The sequence below is a fragment of the Tetrao urogallus genome (genome assembly GCF_951394365.1).
Source record: "Tetrao urogallus genome assembly, chromosome: 2".
In the NCBI taxonomy this organism is placed as follows: domain Eukaryota; kingdom Metazoa; phylum Chordata; class Aves; order Galliformes; family Phasianidae; genus Tetrao; species Tetrao urogallus.
The window spans coordinates 74,355,589-74,372,690 of record NC_136814.1 but is presented as its reverse complement, the minus strand read 5'-3'; the positions used below and the strand labels follow the sequence as shown (position 1 = coordinate 74,372,690).

Genomic DNA, 17,102 nt, shown 5'->3' with positions numbered 1-17,102 from the left:
TATCCAGCTTTTGCATAGTTTGATAAAGAAAATAAATAACCCAGAACATTCAAAGTTCCAGGCTACAGTGACTTCTGCCTAAAACTAAATACTGATAGGCAATTCAGTTTTGTTTTACTTCATTTGCACTTATGAAAGAAAGCAGTGACACAAGAACAACTTCAGTGCTATGTCACCTGACTTGGCTCAGACCAGCTCAGCTCCTCAACTTCCTGAAGATTTGTCAGATCTTACCTAAAAAAAGTTGAGCTCTGTGGTGCTGTGGCTGATGACACAGGACTTACTCTTATGTACTAAATAAGAGAACTGCCGCTGTGTCTAACATACTGAAAAAATGCTTCCTTTTCACTTCTTCATAGAAGTACATGAAGACCAAAGATCATTAGCTTGAAGGAAAGAATAATGCGCTCTGTCACTTCACCAACTTAGGAAGAGGCTAACACCAGTTACCTGGCCAGAGTAAGAATACTGCTGCAGAAACATCAATTACAATCTGATGTTTTAGTCTTAAAGACGACAGATGAATCCACTACACATGAAAATAAATACCTATGTGCATGTTTAAGCATGCGTGTCAGCTTGCACTGAGAATGGTTTTTAAGTTAACGTACCAGAACTTTTAGTGGCAGTAGACTTTGTTTCTGGCTTCAGCTCCTCTATGTCCACTGCTTGGAGATCCTCGTTCTGCATTTCTGTTTCCATAGCTGTATCTTCAGGATCTCCCTCTTCATTTTCTTCGAGAGGCATAATAGGTTTCTCCTGCTCCTTGCTAGCTACGTCTGTACAAAGGCAACATGAATCATTAAGGAGACAAGAATGAAAAAGTATAGTTACAAAAAACCTACATTCTGAGGCCACTACATATAATCTTTACTGATCTTCAAAAGAAATCATCTGGGCTTCTCTCTGAAACATTTGTTTTTATCTTTCACTGTTCTGTTCCACGTTGTGTCAAACAGCTATTCCTCTGAAAATCTGAAGACTAAACTTGAGTCATTACTTTGATAGAAAGCAATTTATTTAATTAAATTTAGTTTAGAGGAATATTTTCAAAGAATCATCAGTTTGATACAGAATAAGGAAACTGTTGCTTTACGCTGTATTTTGCAAGCATGGTAGCAATATGGGCTTCAAAACAGATAAAATAAGATTTGGAAAGAAAGAATTTTAAATAGGTTTAGAACACTGAAATCCCACTTTTATGAGGAAGTTCAATATTTTCAAATACATTATCATTAGCCTGAACCTGATTACACCAGAGAATAACATTTATCATAGTGAAATAGTGTTGTCTTGCAAAGAAAGGATATTAAACATAACTGGAGGGAGGAGGGGTGAAGTACTGCAATAAAACTACAGTAAATAGGAGCTTTGGGATTTGAATCTGGAATGACAACTCTTTACACACACAAATACCAGCACATACCATAGGTCTGTGCATCGTAGCATTCAGAACTTTGTTTGATGTGTTCAAACGCATCAGCCTCCTCCACCTTTAGTTTAGACTGAGCTGTATTCTGCTTTGCTTCGCTGCTGGATTCGATGGTTCTCAGTCGCTTGTGGATGCGCTCGTTGTGATCTCCCATTGAGCGCTCATTGTCTGCCTGACCAGGTTTCCTCTTGAAACTCTGAAAGAGAAAAATTACTACCATGACCTTCATGTGATGTGCAGCCAAATACAGATTAGAACATGACTTCTAACCAAGAGAAACTTTATAATAATCAGCAAACAGGTAGGACTAAGTCATTCAAATTAGGTACAAAGCTTAAAAAAAACAAAACAAGAAATCAAGAAAAAGAAGATTTAAAAGGATCAAAGAATGAGATTAACCTGTGTATTCTTCATGCTTTGCTTTTCAGAAGCCATTCGGGCCATGCGTGTGGATTCATGGCCTTCTGATTGATTTGCACTTGCAGCTCCACTTCCATATTCCTGAGAAACCAAAAAAATTGCAACTGTAACTCAGAAGGTTGCAGACAAACATCAGAAACCAAACTGAAACATTGTGCTGCCTTCTGGCGTGAATGACAAATGGCTCACAACTGCAAACTCTATTCTTGTGTAGGACACAGAGACAGTTCCACAGACCAAGAATTAGCCTATACTGTGAACACACACTTCGTTGCCAGGAAGGCATCTTCATTTTTTTTTTTTTTTTTTCCAGTTAACTTGTATGTTCTGAAAATTGAGTCCTGGACACAATTCTTAAAATATTGCAGCAGTTTTCTGATTACAGCTTAAAAGCATACAAGTCCAGCGTTTCTAGCTCATACAATTCCATGTAGCTTACCTCTTTGGACTGGTCTCTTTCTGAAGCCTCTCCAGCTAGCTCTACAGCACTGTCACTCTGCAGGTTTTCTTGCCCAGTCTGCCCTTGTGTTTCATGCTCCATTCTCTCCTCAGACTCAGGGACCTGCTCATCCATCTCTGCATTATCTTTATCCTCCTCTTGCTGAAATGAGATCAGTTTTATTTGAACGTTCTACAAAGCATGGGGAAGCAGAAAGCCAAAGTGGTAACAGGAACGCCGGTAAGAGAAATACACCAGTTTAGTAGTAAGGAGATCTCTCATCTTCCTAATTAGTTTTACTAACATCCACCGCAATATCAACTTTGTCACGAAATAACACAGAACACTGTCAGTCTCATATAGGGAAAAAAAAAAAATACACAAGCTTTTATTTATGACTCCGTACCTGAGGTTGAAGGCCTTGGTCGGCAGCAGGGATTCCCTTCTCTTTGTCCTCTTCAGCAGATTCATTTTTTTCCTCATTAGGTGGTTGTGATTCTTCCTCTTCTGCCTCCTCAGTGTTCCCAGTGTTTTCTTCTTCTTGATCATCAGTATCTTTCTCCCCTTCATCTTCCTTTTCCTCTTTTTCTTCAGCAATGCCTTCTTCAGCAGGTTCTGCATCTTGATCGCCTCCTTCTGCCTCACTACTATTCTCCTCATTCTGACCTTCTGTATTCTCTGCCTCATTTAAATCAGCAGGTTTGTCATCTATTTCAAAAGCATTCTCTTCTTCTTCTGAATTAAAAAAAAAAAAAATCAGAAAGGTATACAAAACTTTCAGTGAAGTACAGAAACAGGGAATATTACCCATACGATCAGAACAAACCTAAGCAGGCTATCAAAAAATTGTAATAGAGAAAATGATGAGATTTCCGTATGTAGAATCTCAAGTTCTCTACAGCACATAGTTTCTTTAAGTGTTGCAATCAGTAGCTAACAATACAAAACAATGCATTCCCATTAACCAAGTTTAATTTAATATTCTTCATGGTCAGTTGCCTTTCAGTGCAAATGCTTTCAGGTATCAGAAAAAAAATCTGAAAATACAAAAGTAACTGAAGGAAACAGGGAGCTTCTAGAATGAGGATTTAACAATTAGATCACAGGAAAATAAACTTTTCCACAGTGTGCATTAAAGGTAAGCAAAGAAAAATGCTGCAATGTTATGTTTTGAACTGCATTTGGTATTTTGGTTTATTTTAATATGCAGAAGTGAAATTCTAACTTTTTGTTATACAGAATTCTACCACCACCACCCTTCTACTCGACAGAAAAACAAAGCTCGTTGTCTGACTCTCCCCTCGCTATTTCCACTCAGTTTTCAGCTGGGAACCTTCAGAAATTTTCAGCTATACCTTCACCCTCTTTCTCTTCATCACTCTTCTCATCATTCTCCAGGTTCAAGTTATCAGGAAGGTCTAAAGGTTCAACTTCAGGCTGCTTTTCCTGCTGGCCATGATAAGGATCTACTTCGTTTTCATCATACTCTCTCTGCAAGAAAAAGATGGGGAAAAAGAGACAGACTATATAGTAAGTGATGGAAAAGGCAAAGATGAGAAATAAGGTATAACTCAATTCTCTAGGACAGAAATATTGAACACAGTATTACATTCTGATCAATTAAAAATTAATTTCTAACGATACACAGTCACATGTATAATAGCAGGAAAAATTATTTTTTGCAACTGCGTCTACTGTACTGTGTTTACATTGTACAGTTTTGGCATCACGGAGGCTGCATGGGTGACCCCTGTGAGCAGAGCCCCATGTCAAAGCAGAGCTCCAGCTGCTCCAAAAGGGACCCACAGCTGCCAGAGCTGAACCATGAGTGATGCTGGGTGTGCTCTGGGAGAGCAGATTTCAGAAATGAAAAACTACTACATAACAGCAGCTGGGAGAGGGGAGAAATGGGAGAGAAGCAGCACTGCAGGCACCAAGGTCAGTGCAGGAGGAGTTCCAGGCACACAGCAGCAGCTCACTGCAGCCCTGGAGAGGCCCACAGAGTAGCAGGCCATCCCCTTGCAGCCCATTAGAATTACACAGAGTACATCTCCCTGCACAGCCACAGAGGAGCCCACTGTGCAGCAGTGGATGTGGCTCGAAAGGCGTACAACCCATGGACAGCCCCCACAGGAGCAGCCCTGGGACAGAACTGCAGACTGGGGCAGCAGTGCTGGAAGAGTGCTTGAAGGCGGGGCCCAATGGTACAGAGCTTTGCTGGAGCAGTGCTGGGAGAGCTGCAGCCTGTGGGAATTCCATGTGGGATCAGTTGAGTAAGAACTACATCGTGGGAGGGGCAGCAGGGCAGAGAGTGATCATGGAGAAGTGACAGAGACAAAGCATCATGGGCTGACCACAGCCCCCATTCCCTTATGCCCCTCAGAGGGAGGAGGTAGGAGAGGGTGGGTAAGAGGACAGTTGTTTTTAGTTTGTTTTTAGTTCTCACTGCTCTAGTCTGTTAATAACAGGCAATAAATTACATTAATTTCCCTGCAATTACTCTGTTTTGCCTGTGGTGGTAACTGGTGAGCTCCATATCCTTATCTCAATCCTTGAGGCTTTTTCCACTGTGTTTTGTCACCTTATCCCTTTAAGGAGGGGGAATGAGAGATGCAGTGGATTTCAGCTGCTCACCAAGGTGTAACTACCACTATCTATATACACTGGTATTTCTTTGAAACAGCATACTTGGTGCTCATAATACTATTTTCCTGAAAGACAGAATCTAAATGCTTGCAGATGGTAAATGCACTCTTGCATGCTATATAGAATCTTCAGGGATACCATAGGCAGATTTTTGGGATGAGTCCACTGAATGCTTCTGTTGCTACTCACAACAGATCAAGGACTTTCTAGCCTTCTCCATCAAAATGGCAATTCAGTGTAAAGCCTGTTTTGGAAGCCATTACACATTCAGGTTAGTGCAACTAAAATCATTCTTGGGCTACACCTCAGAAAATACACATATAACGATACAATGTGGTCAATTATTGACTCTGAATTGAACTACTCAGAAACAACACGGTTTAGCAACAATTTACTTCCTGTAGTCCACATAATTTTTACCTCATCTATTTGCTCATGGATTTTCTCTTTGTTTTCATCGTCTTCTGTTTGATTCTCTGTTTCTTCATCCTTAGGAGGCTCTTTTTTATTATCTTTGTTTCCTGTACCCAAATTGTCATCTTTTGCAACAAGCTCTGAATCTTCCTATTAAACAAAAAATCGAAAGAAACCTCAATTATGCTACCTGCTTCCCAACATCTGAATAAACAAGACATCAATTCCTAAAAAAAGACAACACTAAATAATTTAGGATACTCAAATGATCCCTTTCCAAGACCAAAGAGCCCACTATGTAAGGGAATTCATTGTCTAGGTCATAAGAGAATGTAATTCCCTTGATACTCTTTTTCCTATCACTTTTTTCCTTACCTCATCCATCCCTGGCCCAGTTTCTTCTGCTTTACTACTGGCATCTTCATCATCATCATCATCTTCATCCCCCCAAAGCCTCTCATCCAGTTTATCATCAGCTTCAGCGTTATCAAGATCTCCCATCTGCTTATCCAGCTCTTCCTCTTCATCGGATTTTTCATCATTTTCTGTGTATAGTTCAGGATATGTCTCAGTACAGAGAAGATAAAGCAAACAAACAAGCAGTCACATTTCACACCTGAAATTCATCACCCTACGGATTTAATGGAGCAATGCAGAACAAGACATGCATGCACTGACACCCAGAAGAGCAGGGATGTAACGAGATACTTCAGCGTGCTCTCTTGGACAGACAGACAGACACAACATTCTTCAAACAAGTGGCAAATGCTAAAAATGTGGATTATTTTAATTCTCCAATCCTTACCCTCTCCCACTTCCTTTTTCCAAATGTTTTGGCATTATAGGGTGAGGAATGGTCCATTTCACTTCACTAGTTTCAGAATGTCCTTTCTTGTGCTGCAGAGCTTATTCTTGGCACTTCTCAGATTTTTTGAGCAGATTAACGCTACTCTAATTTGTAAGTCATGTTAGTAGCAGATGTTCAAGGTGTTACCCTCTGAAGTGCAAGAAGTGCTACCTTTTGGACTACTAGCAAATTGAAAAAGTAACATTTGGTAAAAGTGAATTATCGCCACTGCTTAAAAGTTAGCCATAACTTAAAATGTGACCAGGGAAGCTAACTACTGTCACCTTTTGTTTTGTAATTGTTCTGCTGATCTTCAACAGATCCATAAAGAGTGACTAATTTTAACACTTGTCCAAGGGTCATCTTACAACAGGAAAAAGGAAACAGCTTCCTCTGATCCAAAACCTCCACAGAAGAGTTGAAGACTATCTTCAACTTCCTAGTGTTCAGATTAAGATTTCTTAATTTTCATATACAAATGGCACCGCTCTTTTTTTGCTGAATGCTGACTTTTCAGCAGATGTATCAATACATGAAAGTATCAACCACTGGACTGATCTATTATACTTCTTATAAGTCTGCCTTAGTGAAAGGACCAAACCTTTTTTCTCCTGTTCTCCATCATGCATTTTTCCTTCAAAGTCTTCTGACATTTCAATTGCATTGTCTTCTCCTTCAATATCTGGCTTAGAATCTTGATCCTCTTTCTCCTTCTCCTCACCCTTCTTAAAACTGTCTTCTATCTGAATTATTGGTAAAGACAAAAGTTACAATGAACCTAGCGTATATATTTAAGCTTACCTGAAGTACTACAACAGTAACATAGAAAGATAAAATCTAACCTAGTTGGGAGACTGAAAGCAACTTACTTCACAGATATACTTTTTTTTAACCTGAAACATCTGATGTGTTTCATTTTTTTCCACAACATGGTTCTCAAGTTTTGATGGTCTTTGTGCACTCATAAAGCTGGGTTAAAGGAAAAATTATCATATCTATTCAAGAGAAGAAACTGTCCTGTTAGTAGGTAGCCTAACTATAACCTCACATAAGGTTATCCGTACTATCCTCTGGTCATTTTCAAGTTAGGTCCTCATTTCTTGAATGCAATTACTGATATTAAATATAAATTGTAACTGATGCAAACTGAAGTTAGCCAGTAAAGACCAGCTCAGAGCCAACTGGAACAACTATCTTGGGCCCTTTATTAGTGTTCTCCATTCAACATGACTTCCCAGAAAGCCATCAGAGGAATTTTTCCATGTATCTCCCTAGTGCTTCTCAGACTGAAGGTCCAGGCAAACTCACGTTAACTACACTTACAGCTTCTGATGTGAGCTGTCTCTCCACTCAAACACATCAAGCTAAAGCCTGGCATTTTCTATTACTCTGCATATTCCTCCCTAAAACCATTCAAACCCCCTACACAACATGTTCAGCAATATGGCTGAACTGACCTTCAACACTGACACAGAGCCAGCATAAATTACTTTTCATTCCTTAACATCAGCACAGGTAACGAAATCGCTCAGGAAAGAAATTCTAGTGAAACCAAACTTAACAAAAATAGCTAAAAGCTCTTGCATTTGTATTTACAAGTAAACAGAAGCAGCCTTTCTTCAGCATTTAGTCTCAGTTTTATTTAAACTACTCCCACCTTCCCCTTAACCCCTCTCCCAAAAAACACCACTTGCCTGATCTTCGCTTTCTATTTTATCGCTCACATCCTTCTTGCCTTCCCCATCTCCAATACCACCTTCCTCATAATCATGAAACTGTGTTGCTCCCTCTCCAGCTTCATCTTCAAGTAACTCTTTTGGCAGACAAAACCCCTATAAAGGCAAACAGAAGACATTCTGTACCAGTAACTACATCTTTACCCAATTCTCACATAGAAACCAAGTGTATATATTAAGAATATGCTTTTCATACATCCACCTTTAACAACTTACCTTTTGGGCAAGCTCTGTGAAAATACTAGTTAGAACAGAAAGCAGTTTTCCAGTACTCCGGTGAGATGACAGTGAAATAGTGAGGTAGAACAGAATAAGGTCTGAAAACTTGCAGAGCATGGGCATTAGACGCACCAGCAAATAGCAGGACTGGTTGAAGAACTGCAGTTAAAATAAATAAATAAATAAATAAATAAAATCAAAGAACAGCTGTCAAACATGTTAATGTAATTACTAAGATGTACCTCACAGAGGGCTATGACAGACTGGAAACAGATGCTCAAGCCAGAAATATCAGTGGGCAAATTTAAACACAATAGATTCCTAGAGCTTTTTTCACAAAAACTAACGTTTTTCCTTTTTATTAAAGGACCATCTGCATTTTACATTACAAAAGAGCATATTTACATTCAGTTATGTTCTTATGCATACTTCCAGTTCTACAGTAATGAACAATAAGAAGTAATTTGTGTTAAACCACTACAGCTGATAATTCCGAATCACTGAGACCCCTGAGCCAAAAAGCTTTCAAGAAGAACAATTTTACCTTATGTTTATCTGAGGTGCAATCTTCTCCATAAGATTTCAGGCTCTCCATCAGTTCTGAAACCGCTGAAATTACTTTCTGTACGTGCAAAGATTCCACATCAGCAGAAATATCTTCATCCAAAAGTTTAGTTAAATGCCCTGCTTTAATCATGTCCAATGAAGCTGTATCATCTTTGGTTGAAACACGGGGGGCAAAAAAAGAGATGGATGTCACAGTTGATATTTTGAAATGTTATACCAAGCAAACAAGAAATGTCCATGCTGCCTGTTCATGGGCACAACTATTGAAATGGAAATTTCCTTGGGTACTGTTATTTTTAGGGTCAAGTAGTTTAACCTCTCTCACTGCCCCTTGACTAAATTAACAATCTCACCTGCTTCCTCTGGAGGTTTTTCTTCCTCTTCACCTTTCTGTTTTCTCTCTACCAAACACTGGATGGCATACAGAACACCATGGATAACAGTTTCCACTTGAGCTGAGAAGCGCTCCACAAATTCTTCATCAGATTCTTTATTTCCTTTTGAATCATAACACAGACAGTTTAAAATAGAAACACACTGAATTACTGGTTTATAAGTTTTCTTATGCAAGGAATATGATAAGCATTTGCAGTTTGTACTAACAAACCCTTGCTAGTTCTGATTTACAACTATAACACAAGGACTGCTGGCACCAGAAACTAAAGGGAAAAGTATTACTGCACAATGTCAACTCAGACTAAATTTTCCCAGTTTGAATTTCATCGAGTGTTTGTGGATATCCAAATGAACACGTGGCAACAGCAATGAATAAGCAATCTTCTGCAATAAAACCTAATGAATTCTTTCTATCTTTACCTGAACTACAGAATTGGTAGAGAATTGTCCTTACCACTACAGTTTGATGTGGAAGCAAGAAGCTGCTTTCTCCAAACTGTGAAGTCTGTAGATGTACTATTAATTTCCTGTTGTATATACTTCAGGCTTTTTATTACAGCCATCTGATCTGCAGCTGGCTCCTCTTCCTCATCCAGGTGAAACAGGGACTCTACACCTTCCAACTGAGCTGACACTTCCAGCAGACAACTCATAGCTGATGTGCAAACTTCAAAATCTCTCCTGCAACAAGATAGATTATAATACTGAGAGAAGAAAGAATGTCTCAGATTAAGACTACAGCTTTTCTTCTGATATATATATACATAGGCTGCCTTCAGGCCTCTTTTTAAATAAGTTTCTTCTATTAATTCACATTTGAACTCTACATCATTAACTAACTGAAGAGCAAAGGGGATGAAATCCCAAGGGACCAAAGATAACTGCAGAAGCTGAGAAGGACCCATCTTTTCCTGACTGCTCAGCAGACTGAGAGAAGATCTGCGTTCAGTTGTTTGAAAAGCCAGACACTGCAGTTTGAAAGAAAAACAGAAACAAGCTTCAAGAACATTTAAACAATACCTTTTAAGATATGCTAAGGCAACCTTTAGGATGACTTTATACATCTAATATGAACATTTATGCATAAATTCCATTTATGCAGATGTAGAACTCACCAGGAATAGAACAAGGTCTCACACGGCTGTTGTCTTATTTTGTCCACTTCTGTTTTCATTGCCTTCACACGTGCCAGCATTGCTGCCAATTGTGCCGACAGCTGCAGCCACAGCTGATCCTTGTTTCGCATCCTGCATCCAGGAGGCAGTTGCTCACTTGTTACTGGAGACAGATATTTAAGTTCTGAGGGAATCCGCTCAGGTATTCCTGGGACAACATTTCCCAGCATTTCTTCAGGTCCTGAGCTGAGAAAAACGTTTCCTTTGACATCTGTCCTTTCACTGTCACTGCACTTCATTAGCTCTTCTGGTGGGCAGCACTGTATAAACCAAGACAGCTCCTCAAGAACCATCACACACTGCATGGAAAGTTGCTGCAGTTTGTCAGTCCAGTGTTGAAAACTATGTTGAGGAGGTAATGCTATGTTATATTCTTTGTCAGCACTCAATCTCTTGTCTATCTCTTGGATGCAACTCAGGAGGTTCCTGGTTAAGAAGAAAGAAAGAAGAAAACTGCATAAACCTCATAGCAACAGTTTTACATGATACCTCCCTTTTAAAAGCTCAAGCTTTAGACCAAGTTCATAGAAGTTCTAGGTAATATGAAAGCAGCAAAAGTCAAACTTCATCCAGGAAAAACTAAAAGGATTTCACATACATTTAAAAATTGATTGATTTTTTGCATGTTTAGTCACACCAGAAAGAGGCCTTGGTGAGATTTTTCAGAGTCAACACCCACCATTTCAATAATCCTTAAGACTCCAGTCCTGAGACTCATATGTTAGTCTTCCACTGTTATACAATAAAATGAGACTTGTGCATATGGAATTTGTTTTATTATTACTGCTGTTGCTTTATTATTATTTTAGTAATAACATAGTTAATGCAGTTTTTGCACCAGTAATCTCCAGTACAGATTTCTTTCCCTGTACAAAGGAAAGTCTCTGACATAACTTCAAGTTTAACAGATGTCATTACTGATGAGCAGAAGTACACAGAACAGTGGAGTTTGCAGTGAAATAAAATGGGAGCAATTCCATCAAGTAATAAAGACTTCCTACACACTTTTACAATGCCAACACATCCTATTATCTCCCAACTTTCAAGAATGTTTCTTCTTGGGCAGTTGAGGTTTCTTCATTTTGGCCCAAAGGACAATCCAGATTGTTTATTTTGAAAATGAATAGAAATCAACTGAATATAGCCAAAATTAACTTAAGCCAATACCAAATGAGAAAGGTTCAATGGGTTTAACAGTGCAATTAATCATAAATAATTACTTTATAGCCTTCACGTCCACCTAACTTGTTTTTTCCATTATTTTGATTCCAACATGCCAGCTGCAACGATGGGATAAACAATATTTATTTCCCCATCCCAAATATACACTTCCTCCCCCTCCCCACATCCGGGCTTAATTGAGAGGTGAAATGGAAAAGCAGGGGTAAGAATTTGTTTTTTACTGCATCATTTTCTGTCTTTCTTGAATGAAATAGCTTGCTGCCAATAACTGTGTAATGAACACTTAAATAAGGCTGTAATGGTATAATGCAAAATACCTTAGTAAGACCCACTGCTCCATCAAGGCAGCAAGAGATTGTCTCTGTCTGACAAGCAACTGTAGGAGGTGTGCAGCAAATCCTTTGCATCTCTCAACACTACCTAGTCCAATATCCTAAAGAAAACAAACACGGAGAAACAGGAGGGAAGGGAGACAACAGTTTAATGAATAAGCAGATTAACTGACAACAACGTGGGCTGTGCCTCCATTCCATTTCACTAAACAGAGTGAAAGGCTAAGGTTCAAGTGAGCAAGTATTAAAATGCAGACAAAAGTACAGTTATTACTTTCCACTATCTTCAATCTTTTACACCTTTCATATCTTCCCCACATAATTCCAATTTTCCAGTACATTCTGCAAAAAGTAGTATTACACTGCACTTCCACTGCAGCCATTCCTATCAGGAATTGAGTTCAAAAAGTGACCTAATTAATACATAAATCCCAAGAGGAGAACCCAGAAGCTTAAATTTTTACATCCATAAACACTGCTACAATTAATTTCACCAGATTTACTGACAATTACTTTCATTCTTTTTAATTAAAGGACCCCGAATTCAAGTGTAGAATAAATGTTGATGATAAAAAGCAAAACAAATCCCAGATATGTTTCATTATTTATTCAACTATCAGTTGTAATATTTGCTATTTCATGCTGTAAGATGAAGTATAGTGAGAGGAAAAGCATCTGGAAGAGATCCCCATTTCCTGGAAAAGTGATACTGACTTGGCAGAACTCATCTGTTCCTTCTATCAATTTTACATCAATTTCTAAGCAAGGCAATGTATTGTTATGTTTTGTGCTATTCAGTTATTTCCAATGTATAAAATTCAACAGATTTTCCATGATCACTAATCCTGATTCTGTTCTCCTAATATGTTTTAATTCAGCTTCTGAGACACATCCTTCACAAAGAACCAGCAACAATTTGGGAACTGCTGGGATGGAAATACTGTACACTGCACAGATTGCTCACTAACAATCTGCTCATTCTGTCGTTCATTCATTAAATAACACGTTTTAAAATGCTGAATTTAATATTTGTCCCCCAAATATTTTCTATCATATTAAAAAAAAAAAAAAAAGCTTTATCTCACATCACCCTGTTATTACTAGAAGATTCCAGTAAAAGCTAACAAAAGTAGGATTCCTGTTTTTAGTTGCTTTACCTTGGCAGGGGCCAACAATGCTGTCTGAAGTCGAGAGTGGCGTGCAAGCGAGCGATAGAAGTACTTCTGGCATCCATCCCAGGCAGAGGAAATCTCTGCCACAAACCTGACAGTATAAAACACTGGCATTAGAAAGGTAAGTAATTTCAGTACCTCAGCACACTAGAGCCACTAGGTCAGCTCTTCAGCCTAAAAGATCTGCTTACAATTTGTTATTTTGTACATGTATTGGGCTCTCAATTCTCCATTTTTCCCAACAAATATTTAAGTCACGAGAAATTATTATTATTTTTTAATAAACCTAAGGCAGAAACCAAATCTCTGAATAACATTTAGAGCTTAAACTGTGGATTTGTTTTTTTCAAATGCTGCTAAATTAATCTTGATAAGGAAGATTGTATTTTGGCCCTTACAGAACACATGATAAACTAAACGCCCAGATCTGAGCACTTGCTTCCTGAAAGACCAGAAAAACATCTGAAGGAACATCTTCCATCTAGACAGGACTTTGCACAAATGTCCACTCTGAAAGTCCGTGCATTTTCTCAAGAAATATGCCATTAGCCAGTGATGAAAACAAAACAAATGACGACTTTACCCTTGTAAACTGCAACTGATCTCATTGCATCTACCCACTAATTATGTTAACAAACTGTCCCAAGCAAAGTTGGGCAACAGTGGGTTAACTGAATTCTTTGAACCAGTGAAAATGGTAGCAAAGTTGTCTGAAGTGTAAATTAAAAACAATCCAACCCTAAAAAAAAAAAGAAACCAAAAAACAAACCCAAACCTCTCTAAGTTTTATGTGCCAGTACAGTACATACAGGACTTTCAAATAGAGAAAACAGAAGGGGACAAATGTAAATAAAGTAACATCCAAAAATTCCCATCTAAATCCACATGCGATAAATTCTAATAAGCACAGGACTCGTACAATGTAAGAGTTAAAAATTCTGCATACATACGTGGCATCCAGCTCACATATATTGCTCATGACAGCTAACGCACTACGTAAGTCCAGTGGATGTACACAGAGTATTTCATGACAGCCTTTGGAACGGGACCAAGAAAGCCCTTTTCGGTACGACAAGCCTGCAATGACAATTGAATACACCTTTTTATGCCCTCATTCTTTCAAGTGAAGAAAATGTGAGTCAGGTAGCTGACACTAAGATGCAAAAACTCCAATGTATGATTTTTTTCCTTATGCTTTGTAATCCTGACAAGCCTTTGAACATTTTCCAAGTTACATAAAATAATACATCATAGCTGAGCTATCTTCAGCTAAAGAACACAGCTGGAATAAGGTAAACATAGACTTGCATATATAAAAAGTTTGTGGTGGCAGATAAGAGAAAGAAAAGCCTTCAACCTGTAAGGCATGTGACAGCGTGAAATAAAACCTAAGAGAATAATTTACAGATATATACTTCTAAAACCTAACCTCTGCAGCCAGGATGTAGAGATTAAGTTGATACTGATTTTTTTTTTTTTGAGGTTCTTAAAACCACCGCAGACTGAAAGCTGTGGCTTCCATGAGAAGCACTAAAAATGGTAAACTTTCTTCAAAAGGAAAATTAAAAAAAAAAAATTGGCAAAGCTCTGTTTGTTTCTACCTCTGGCTATGACTCGGTGGAATGCTGTCAGACAAGTGTTTTGCTGTTTCTGCTGTCAGACAACAAGATTGCTCGCCTTTGCTGGTTTCTGAACTGCTCAGTGATTGAGAACAGTTGATGAATTCAGTTTAATCAAAGGAAAAGACAACAATTAACAGCTTGAGTAGTTCCCTGACCTTACGACTACCAAGGACAGCAATGGAGACTGAGCTTCTCAGAGGAATTCCTACAGTGATTCCCATGAAGAGACCATTCATTCTCCACAGCTTAACTGCACCACTGCCAATCCTACTTCTGCCAGTCACTCAACTGAGAGCTGAGAGATGGGCTCTCATTTAAAGAAGTTAATTTAACTTCAGTTCTGGATAAGAGAACAGGTATAGGACTTCCATCTTCCCTTTTGTGTATAAATCAGGCAGTGACTTCTGACTGGAGATAACGTAGATTTTTGCTTCAAAAAAGTAACTGCTTCACATACACTGAATGTACAAAGAAGACAAGGGGTATGAAAGGACTAGCACATCAGGAAGGGAAAGAGACTTACTTACTTCTGTGCATTAATGGTTCGGTAACTTCAAGAACATACTATTATTGTGCATTTACAGGTACTGGCAAAAATGTAAAATGCTTAATAGCTTTACAGTGTTAAAGTAAGCACATTCCAAATCAAAGCTCACCTGTTTTAGCAAGGATTTTGAAGAGATCTGACAAAGCGCGTTGTTTTTGCATCTGAATATGCTTGGCCTCTGACTTCTGCTTCTCCTTGTCTGCTGTCTGATCAAACGTTAAATTCTGCAGTTCAACTACAGAACCAATGATATCACCTGCATGGAAGACAGACAGAATGATGAGAGATTTGAAATCAGCCATGGGAAGACAGTCTGTGAAGGGAACTACGTATCTACACATTTCCTGATTACACTCAAGCTAAAACAGTCAACAATGACATGCAAATCATGAGTATCTAACCTGTGAACTGGTCAAGACTTTCCAGCAGACTTAAGAATGAATTACTCTCTGTAACTGTCACACACATTTTCTTCATTTTTTTGGTAAGTTTAGGCAGGCGATACTGAAGAGAATCTGCACAAAATGTAATAATATCCTGAAATCCTTCTGTTAGTGGCTGCTGAGGAAAATTAAGGAAAAAATCCAATTACACACATTTGATTGAGGCCGTCTTGTCAGTAGATTAACACAGAATAAACTGCTTCAAAAACAAGGGCAAAATTCCACATTCATTTGAAACTCAACTCCTGAAATCCCAAAATTCGCTCAACACGGTTCAGTATGGAATAGTTCAGTAATGAATACATGAGGAAACTCATGTAAAAACAAGGAGAAATCAATGCCAATTACCAACTCTTGTCACTATCAGTATACCAGTAAAGAAGTAATGAACAGTTACAGACAATATACCAGTAACTTAAGAGATAAAATGTTCGACTGCTATCATCTCCAGGAGAGTGTAAATATTGTGCCAAGTCAATACTGAACATGTTTGTCTTTCCATGCTACACTTGCACCCACCTGCAGTTTTGTAAAACTGAACACGAAAAAAAGACCAACAAGTTGATGATATACTCAACAGACTTGGCATTTATGTAATATTTTTCTCCATAAATCAGTGAAAAACAACATTTAGATGAGAACATACAGAGTAACCTTCCTACACTTAGGTTTAAGAATACAGTCACCTTGGCAGCATCTGTTCTAGCAGACAGAACTTTTCTTAGTGCGTTGTTTAGCTTCTGAACTTTAGCCTCTTTGTTCTCAGATTCCTCCTGCTGGTGCAAGCAGTCCAGCTGCTCTTCCTTACCAGTTTCCACCAAGGCAGGCCGACATGGCTCATTCAGAACAACTTCAAACTTCTTCATGAATTTAAAGAGAGTTCTAATTATCAAAAGAAAGCGAAACAGTCACTGAGTGATCTAATCCTGGCAATATCTCAGCTGCTGGAAATAAGCATTTCCACTGCATTATGAGTAAAAGAAACATTTCTGCATTCAAATTTTAAGTCAAAGAAATCTACAAAGAAGGTTCCAAATACATTCATACATAAAATACTGCCATTTATTATGATCAGTCCCTAAGTGGCTCCTTAATTTCACGTTCTGAGTTACCTGCGAGTTTTTTCAACTGACTGTTTAATAGCCCAGAAGCTGACATCATTCCACTTCGAAATTTTCACAAATTCCTATTAAAAGAAATAATCAGTGGGATTATTTATACAAATGTAATGAAGTATTTGCATATAAAAATAATCTCTCAAGTTGATCAGCTATGATGACCTAGCTGTCTTAAAATACATCTTCGTACACGCGCAGATTATTGCATAGCCGTCTTATGCTACAAGCCAGGTGCTTATGCATACTTCAATGTGAAAGCCAAAGGGTCTTCACTACTTGGTAGGAATCTCCGTGGCTAAACACGACCAAACATTAATGACTTTCACCAACTCCGTGCCATAAAAATATCTTCTTGTCAATAAAAATGTGGAGTACAATATGGATTTCAATGTCCA

At 38.4% G+C, this 17,102-nt stretch overlaps 1 protein-coding gene across 1 annotated transcript in view; it reads right to left on the bottom strand.

Annotated features, from left to right (window-relative positions):
- Window positions 1-17,102, bottom strand: part of MDN1 (midasin AAA ATPase 1) — a gene marked incomplete at both ends in the record, with an annotated part of 93,034 nt that overhangs the window by 9,662 nt on the left and 66,270 nt on the right. Inside the window, 22 exons of the mRNA XM_079550177.1 lie at window positions 612-779; window positions 1,427-1,628; window positions 1,832-1,933; window positions 2,292-2,453; window positions 2,698-3,026; window positions 3,647-3,782; window positions 5,358-5,501; window positions 5,727-5,896; window positions 6,800-6,937; window positions 7,889-8,030; window positions 8,151-8,312; window positions 8,698-8,870; window positions 9,074-9,217; window positions 9,571-9,797; window positions 10,232-10,717; window positions 11,791-11,906; window positions 12,963-13,068; window positions 13,928-14,054; window positions 15,256-15,402; window positions 15,548-15,707; window positions 16,276-16,471; window positions 16,702-16,775. Of these exons, the coding sequence (XP_079406303.1) occupies window positions 612-779; window positions 1,427-1,628; window positions 1,832-1,933; window positions 2,292-2,453; window positions 2,698-3,026; window positions 3,647-3,782; window positions 5,358-5,501; window positions 5,727-5,896; window positions 6,800-6,937; window positions 7,889-8,030; window positions 8,151-8,312; window positions 8,698-8,870; window positions 9,074-9,217; window positions 9,571-9,797; window positions 10,232-10,717; window positions 11,791-11,906; window positions 12,963-13,068; window positions 13,928-14,054; window positions 15,256-15,402; window positions 15,548-15,707; window positions 16,276-16,471; window positions 16,702-16,775 (3,811 nt within the window). The remainder of the gene's footprint in view (window positions 1-611; window positions 780-1,426; window positions 1,629-1,831; window positions 1,934-2,291; window positions 2,454-2,697; window positions 3,027-3,646; window positions 3,783-5,357; window positions 5,502-5,726; window positions 5,897-6,799; window positions 6,938-7,888; window positions 8,031-8,150; window positions 8,313-8,697; window positions 8,871-9,073; window positions 9,218-9,570; window positions 9,798-10,231; window positions 10,718-11,790; window positions 11,907-12,962; window positions 13,069-13,927; window positions 14,055-15,255; window positions 15,403-15,547; window positions 15,708-16,275; window positions 16,472-16,701; window positions 16,776-17,102) is intronic.